Here is an 8582-nt window from a genome sequence, read left to right as displayed (position 1 = left end):
TGGTTTCCCCTTGACCATAAATAAAGGTTCATCTTTTGAGCCTTGTGAGCCAATGCAATTGTTGATAATGATACAACTGAAAAACAGAATGTTTGCAAGATATTGAAGTTCTCAGTTCATTTGAATATTGGCCACAAAGGTAAGAGAAGTGGAAAGCCCCACAGTGTATCTAGATCCTGTGTATCAGATAGGAGTCTCTGACTCCAAGGTTATAGACAAGTAATTTTCCTAACAGTTATTCACCTTTTTTTGTTACATGAGAACTCATCCCCTCTTGGCAATCTGGTGAAGCCTACAGACCCCTTCAGAGATTCAAAAAATAATATTTTAAAATATATTAAATTATAGTATAACAAAGAAAACAAATTATATTGAAATACAGTATGGATGTATATGTATTATATGTGTGTATACATACTCTATAATACATATAATCACATATATATACACAATTATCTCTCTATAGATATCTCTAGTATTATATATACTCCATATTTACATTATAACTGATAGTGTTACTATACAAGTGATGTTTTACCCTGACAACATTCTGTAAAATAGGGGTTCTAAATATCAGGTCCTTATATTAATTTATATCATATATTATTTTATGTTATCTAGAATATATTATATACTAATTATACAGCTATATAAATATACAAATTCAAGTTTATATATCATAAAGAAATGTTTACATTACAACTATATTTCCATTTGTATATTTGTATTTATATTTACATTACACCTGAAAATGGTACTTTGCAAGGGATATTTTGTACTGATGACATCTTATAGTGCTGAGGTTGTAAACAATGTATATGAGAAGTATGAAATATTTTATATAGTTATCTAAATATGTATTTCTATTATAAACTTGAGTTTATATAAAAACAGCTATAATTATATATTAACAAATCTGTAGATATCTATATATAAAGATTATATTATATACATAGACATGTATGTATACATGTGTGTATTGTACATATATCTACATTCATATGTTTGGCAATTACATATATACATCTCTCCCTCTCTCTGCCCATCTCACACACATATACATAAACATGTGCATGTGTGTACCTAATGTTTAGAACCCCTGCACTACAAGGTGTTGTCAGTGCAAAACATCACTTACATAATAGTACTGTGGATTGTGATATACAGATTAGATTATTTCCATCATTAAATAAGCCCTAATTAAAAGTGAAATATTGCTCCCAGAATGTTGAAAATATGTAATAAATCTGAAGGTCACGAGCTAGTTTCTATTTTTTTTCTTTAAAAATTTAACAAAAATAAAGTAAAAAAGCAAACTCTTCAAGATAAAAAAAATACAATTGTGGCAAATGTAGTGTGCACATTGTTTCTATATCTGCTCAAGATTATGACAATAATTGGCAGAGGCACCATTTTTATTTCCATTTTGTTCTTTTTCAATTCTCATTTAAAAAGGCAAGCACAAAACATTCGACATCTCTACTTTCATACTGATGGGGTAGAAGAAAGACTCAGTTTTCCTGTCTTATATTTCTTTTCAGGTGTTTTTTCTTATTATCCTAGGCTTATTTTAAAAATTAAATTTGCACAGAACAACTAGGGAGTTTATACTGTCTCTTTTTAAGTAGTGGAATATGATTTTGATATATTCAAGTTATGGTACCCTCGTGTGTCATGAGAACTATCTTCTGTAGACCTTTCTCCCCAAACTTATAGATATTTGCAAGTTAAGAGGAATGAAAATCTATTATGTATAACCTTACTTCAACAAAGGTAAGCACTGCATAACATCTGGGTTTGCAGGCAAACCTCATTCTAAGAGTTACTTTTTTCTCCTACATCGTTTTGACAGGAAACCAAGCAAATAGTGAACAGGTCCAGTCTTTTCATTCACTATCCTCTAGCCTCTCCTCATAATAAAAGAGTCAAAATCTTCAAAATCCATTTCTCCTTCTAAACCTGATTTGTCTATATCAGGGATTCTTAAACTTATTCCACCCATGACCCCTTTTCACCTGAGAAATTTTTATGTGACCTATAGGTATATAGAATAGGTTCGTGTCACCTTCTACTGTTGCCAAGTTTTTCATGACCCCCACATGCAGTTATATGACCCTTTATGGGGCCGTGACTCACAGTTTAAGAAGTTGGGTCTGTGTTATGAAAGTGGGCTGGGGACATCCATGCTATTGCCGATGGTGGCAAGAAGATGTGTAGAGTAACTATACCTCAGAGATAGTCTAATGCCCTACCTTTACAGATACCTATCATTTCTCCTTTTACAATTATTCCTGTGCACAGCTATTTTCTGTCCTTAAACTTAGTTGACCAGCCTGCCTGATCTAATGGAAAAGACCTTTTTTCCATTACTGTGCTAACCCAATGGATTAACTCTACCCTCATCCCCTTAGAGCCTGAGAAACCCCATTCCAAACTCTCCCCTCTCTATCCCACGAGAATGGACATCTGTTTATCTAAAAAATCCCTCTCCCAGCCTTCTATTCCTGAACAAGCACATCTGCCCAATTTACCAAGCTTGGCCTTATCAAGGGATGAAGTCCTGTGTGTTAACCTTGCTGCATTGTGACCTAATGATGCAGTCGAAGTGTTGATTCTAAGCATATTATCTAATTATCTGAAATTCTGCCATAACACCTGAAATTATCTACCAGAGCAGATTCCTATCAATAAATTGATTATATATTTTAAGCCTGTGCTTTTGTGGGTAGATATGTCCCCACAATGATCCAATACAACCAATGATGTTGAAGCAACCAGTCAGCTTTTACTTTATTGAAATTGACATGACTGAAAAAAGGATATCTAATTTTCACTTTACAATTGTATGATAGTCTTTTTTTCCCCTGGTACCAAAGGTTCCACCTTAAGCAAGAAGCACAATTGTATCCCACAAGTAAGGGACACTAAGTAAATATATTCATGTTAAATATAGATTCAGAGATTTAGAGTACTTCATAGAACAAAGCCTCTCCTTCCTTATGGATGCAGCCATTGCATTATCACCATCTAATAAGGACTAACACATTTTGCAGACACTTCTACCTTCAACAGAAATCCCTAATGTACAAACACCCCCCACAAAACAAAACAAAAAACAAATGGGAAGATGAACCTCAGTGTTGCCCCTTTGGTCAAATGAACATTGTCACCGTGAGCTGCCTTCAGTGAATTTCTGGCCTTTGGCATTCAATGGGGAATGAGCCGTCTACTCCCAAAGCCCAATGCAGATCATGTCTTTGGCCCCAGTTCCTGACTGGAATCCTATCAGACATCATCAATAACTTCTGCTCTTTTAAGAATATACCTTACAAATTAAGCTAGATCAACAGATTTTCTCCAGTGACTTGCAAACAAGTGTATGTAGTCTGACTTTTCATTTTGATCAAGGAGGTCAGGAATGGTAATTCATTCTTTCTCCCTAGATAGTCCAAGAATATTTTGCATAAGTTATATGCCTGATACTCTAAAGAGGAAAACAAATATGTTCCTTGGATTCAAATGGCAAATATTTGAAATTCAGAAAGTTGTTTCCAAATACTGGAGAAATTGGATGCTTAGTATGAAGTCATGATTTTTTCAGTCACATTTTGTTCAAAAAGAAATACATATAAATATATAAATCCCATTGTTTATGCAAAGTGTGCTTATAAAGCTCCCAAATAGCTTGTGAAGAAAGGAGCAAAACACAATGGAATTTAGGAGGAAGGACCAGAACCTATCATTTAAAGGAGGAGGGTGGGTATGATATAATTACTGAAAGCAGGATCTGCATTTGGTATATGTCAGCAGTTAATCGTACAGGAGTGATATGGCACCAACCTGGGGTTATTTTTTGTTGTTCGTTTTTTGGTTTTTTGTTTTTTTAATTTTTAGTATTTATTGTTAGGCCTCACGTCCCACCTTACTGTTCTTCATCACTGAGCTCTGCCAAATTCTTAAAATAGGGCAGCCTTTTTTCATTTAAATCTTCTTCGCTAGTTACAGCCTCCAAGTCCTCACTCCTTCCTTTCCGCAAACGTCGCCGTTCATAGTTATCCAGAAAATCATCAAAACGCTGTCCTGGGAGCCAAAGATCCTCCTCATTAGATGGATCCACAACCTCAAAGCTATCTTCACTGGGAACATCTTCTAAGTCATCATCAAGCTCCACATCTTCACCTGTCAGGTCTTCATACCCTCCGAATTTGTTTGACAATTTGCTGAAGAAATTCATAACCTTTGAATTGTTCTTATACCTTCCCATGGTTTCTGGATGCCGGGCCACATCCTGAAATGCGTGCATGACTTCTGAATCTTGCATAGCTGCAAGAATCTCTGGGTCACCAAGAATTTCATTGAGCACGGATGTCCCAGGTATGGTCCGCATTCTCCTTCTCATTCTAGGAAGTTCTCCAAGAAAAAATTGGAAAGGGGCAAAGTGAGCTGCCTTTTTCCTATCTTCTTCCTCTTGTTTGGCTTTATCATACTCCTCTCGAGCCTTCCTCATTCTTTCCAGCCTTTCTCTGTACTTTCGCTCCTCACGTTTCTGCTCACGTTTCCTCTGGCGATGCTCTTTTTTTCGCCGATGTTCTTGAATCCTCTGGATCCTTGGTTGAACATCCTTCAGCACAGCATTAGCATCTTCATCAAAGTCCAGTTTACAAGACAAGGATAGATCCTGGCCCGCCTCCTCCCAGTGGCCCAGAAGTCTGTGTGCTTTCCCTCTCCATTTGTAAGGTTCAGCTGTATGGGGGTTGAGCTCAATTGCCTTGGTACAATCTCTGATGGCAGCATTTGGCTTCTGTAATTCAATAAAGATACTGGCTCTTAGGGTATATAAAATGGCCAACCAAGGATTCAATTTGATGGCTTCTGTGAATAGTTCAAGGGCTTTCTGGAATTCCCGATTATGTAGGGCATCAAGGCCCTTCACCTTCAGCTCGTTGGCCTGATCGATCATCTCATCTGTTACCTCTGCAGTTGCATCTCCCATTTCCTGAGGGCCGTCCATGTCATCTATGATCACGCCTTCATTATCAAGTTCTAGTTCACTTTCCTCAGTTTCGATGTCTTCTCTCCTGTTGGATTCCTCCCGTCTCCTTCTTTCTGCCTCCCCTCCTCTGAATCTTTCATCAGATCTCATTTTTCTTGGAGCATGGGGTATCCTCCCACCCATGCTCTCCACCCACTCCCTCAGGAAGCGCAGCTCCTCGTTGTATAGTCGGGCAGGGTCTTGTTGACATAATTTCACGAAGGCCCGGAGCTTGCTGGTGTCCATGTCAGGGGGAGTTGGTGGGGAGGGGAGAGGGACGCGGGGGCGCTGGCTTTGACTTTGGCGTTGTCGTTGTCGTTGGCTGGGCAAAGAGGGGGCGGGGGCGGAGGCTGCCGAGGCGCCTCGCGCTGGGGTTCGGAAGCGCCGCGGGGGCCCATGAGCTTCAGCTCATCCGGGTCTTCAGCTGCGGCACCATGAGGGGTGTTTCTCGGGCTGTGGCGCTGACGCCTGCAGGAAGGGTGAAGCAACCAGCGCAGCTGAGACTGCCTCGATCATTGCAATTTGCGGGCTGTGTTATTGTGAAGGAAAAGAGGTCTCCGGGACAGAAGCAGCTTAGGAACAAGTGAGACCCTGGTGTGAGTTTCTGCCTCAGGGCACTTACTAGATGTAAAACCCTGGGAGAAGAAATTTCGCATCTCGGTGTCCCAGGCAACTTTCCAAGACTTTAAGCTACAGATAAATTGCTAAACTGCTTCCGTGGAAGGAGTTTGCATGTTAGGAGTTCCATTCCCAGATGAAATCACAAATCTAGGCCAGAAAAAATTGCTAAGAAAAACAAAAGAGGGAATTCAGTCTGTGTATCCAAAAAACGTAAAAGTGCGCTGTTAGAAGACAATAGACTGATTTCTACTTTTATATCGGCCTCCATTACAAAGAAAACTGGCAAAGTTCAAACTATTGTCTTCATAATGGATGTATAGAAAGACTGATCTTTTCAGTCTCCAAGTTAAAGAAATCATAGAATTTGTGATTTCCAACCAAGTCAGAGAATCAGAGAATCTCAGAATTTGAAAGGATCTCAGAGGCCATCTATTTCAACCAGTACCTGAACAAGAATCCTCTCTGCTACCTAAGTAAGTAATCATCTATCTATTCTTTGATTCAAAACCTCCTATATAGGGAAATTTACTACCTCCCAAGGCAGTCCACTGTTGATAATGGCCAAAGAAATTGAAATAGTCTTACATCCTAGAAATAAAAAGTGCACGTCAAAATGCATATTTCCCAGAATTTTACATACAACTAAATAGGGAGCCCAATAGATTAATCTTTTGGCATATATTACTGCTGAGCCTTGTGTCAAAAATCTCTGGAAGGTACTAGAAAACAGTAGAGATATCACAAGAACTTGCCTCTTAAAAAGGAAGATTGAGTCTACAAACTGCAGGTCAATGAACTGGATTTTGATTCCTAGGAAAATTCTAGGGCATATTAAATGAAAGGATATTTAATGAATATTTAACAAGAAAGCAATGATCACAAAAAGCTAGCATAACTTCATCAAGAATAGGTGTTGCTGGATAAAGCTTATTTTCTTAGTTGACAGAGTAACTAAATTGAAAGACCACAAGAATACTATGAATACATTTTATACAGATTTTGGAGATGCATTTGATGATGGCTCTCTTGATATTATTATTTTTAAAATCAAGTTTTATTATATTTTGCTTTAAAATTAACATGATTTCTCCTTAAGCTATATCCTGTCACCCTCTGATTGAATCCTTTCATTAAAAAAAATACAAGGGGCAGTTAGGTGGCACAATAGATAAAGCACTCGCCCTGGATTCAGGAGAACCTGAGTTCAAATATGACCTCAGACACTTGACACTTACTAGCTGTGTTACTCTGGGCAAGTCACTTAACCCTCATTGCCTCACCAAAAAAAAAAAAAAAAAAGATATAGCATTTAATTTTATATCTGTTAAATTGATACTCTTAAGGCACAGCTCTGATCATGTCAAGAAGATCCAGTGGCTTCCAATTGCCTCTAGGTTAAAATAAAATCTGCAGTTGGCAACTAGAGCTTTTCACCATCTACCTTTCCTAGACTTTAATTTCCTTCCCACATTCTACCTTGTACCAGAATTGACCTATTTGATGTTCCCCTCATACAACATTCCACCACCATTTTTCATGAATATGTTAGTGCCCTTTCTCCAGATCACTTTACATTTAGTTTATACATGTTATGTTTTTACTTAGTTATTATTCCACACTGATACTCCTGTATGGAGCAAACTGCCTCAGTTTACCCAAATAACTCGAGGAGACCACCAAGTCAAGCAGAGACAGATTTATTACATCCTCATGAGGACGGGCAAAACCCAATTACACATTGAAGTCTTGCAAAGATATGCCCAATCCTCTAGGTTTTTATAGTAATCTTGAAAAGGACTGTCCCCACATACACCTAGGGTGGATGAGCTCACAATCTAACATCCAATCCTGTCTCACCCAGGGTGCGTATGGAGACATGCATACGTGTTCCAGGGACAAGGGAGAAAAGGGGAGGGGGAACAAGGTCAAACCAAAGGAAAAGGAAACAGGGGAGTGAGAGTCAGATGTTTCACATCTCACAGTTCCCACTGACTCCCCTCTCCAGGCCCCTGTCTCTAAAGATAAGGATGACAGGGTTAAAATTTACCTTCGGCTATGTTGGGAAGAAAAGAATAATCCATTGTTGGGACCCCAAGGCCAAGGGGATTCTGCTCTGAGAAAAAGAGACAATGTTACTTAACATCTGGTCTCAACTCAATGGCTGCATTCTGTGCCTAGTCCCATCCTTTCTTCTTGAGTCCCGAGTATTGAATTGGTGGGCAAACTCCCTGACCCACTGACTGGGGTTCTGACACATGATAGATTGCAGACAAAACTAATATGTAGCTGACAAGTGGGGAGACTGAGCAGAAGTAAAAATACTGTTAATTGGCAATAAAACTTAAAGGAGACAGTGAGAATTTTGACAAGCAATAAACTTCTAACAAACTATACTGGGGCAGGTCTGGGTACCTTCCAGACCCCATGGTCAGAGTTTAATCTGACTCAAATCTATAATCATATCATACACTCCCATCCAATAAGTAAGCTGCTTTGTGAAAGGACAGAGATTAGTTTGTTTTTGTCTTCCTATCCTTAATACCTACTCCATTGTTTGTCATATTTTAATTTCTTAATAAGTGTTTGCTGAATGAATGAATAAGTAAATGAATAAATGAAGCAGTTTTCCTATTCTAATGTATACTATATTCCCAAACCATAGTCATCTGACTCTTATCTTAAGAGAAGGGAGGTATGTTTCTTCATTGTTTCTCCTGGACAAAGAAAGGTATCAAATTAATCATTATGTAGTGTTCTCTTAGTTATGCTTATTTCTCTCTTTCTCTTGTCATATGTTTCTCAGAGTTCCTCAAATTGAACATCTCTTATACCACAATAGGGTTCCATTATATTAACATAACACAAGTTAGTCTACCATTCTCCAATCACTAGATACCCAATTTGATTTAAATTATTTTGGGGGTTTTTT

The 8582-nt window shown here is 38.2% G+C and overlaps 1 protein-coding gene across 1 annotated transcript; it reads right to left on the bottom strand.

The window, feature by feature from the left end:
- Positions 1-3922: 3922 nt before the first annotated feature.
- LOC122737097 (putative protein FAM10A4) lies at positions 3923-5278 on the bottom strand. Its single transcript, XM_043979535.1, has one exon. The coding sequence runs from the start codon at positions 5276-5278 to the stop codon at positions 3923-3925; it is 1356 nt and encodes a 451-aa protein (XP_043835470.1).
- Positions 5279-8582: the final 3304 nt, after the last annotated feature.

Source organism: Dromiciops gliroides, chromosome 1 (assembly GCF_019393635.1).
Source record: "Dromiciops gliroides isolate mDroGli1 chromosome 1, mDroGli1.pri, whole genome shotgun sequence".
NCBI classification, from domain to species: Eukaryota; Metazoa; Chordata; class Mammalia; order Microbiotheria; family Microbiotheriidae; genus Dromiciops; species Dromiciops gliroides.
The sequence above is the reverse complement of the archived record's forward strand: the minus strand, read 5'-3'. Positions and strand labels throughout refer to the sequence as shown.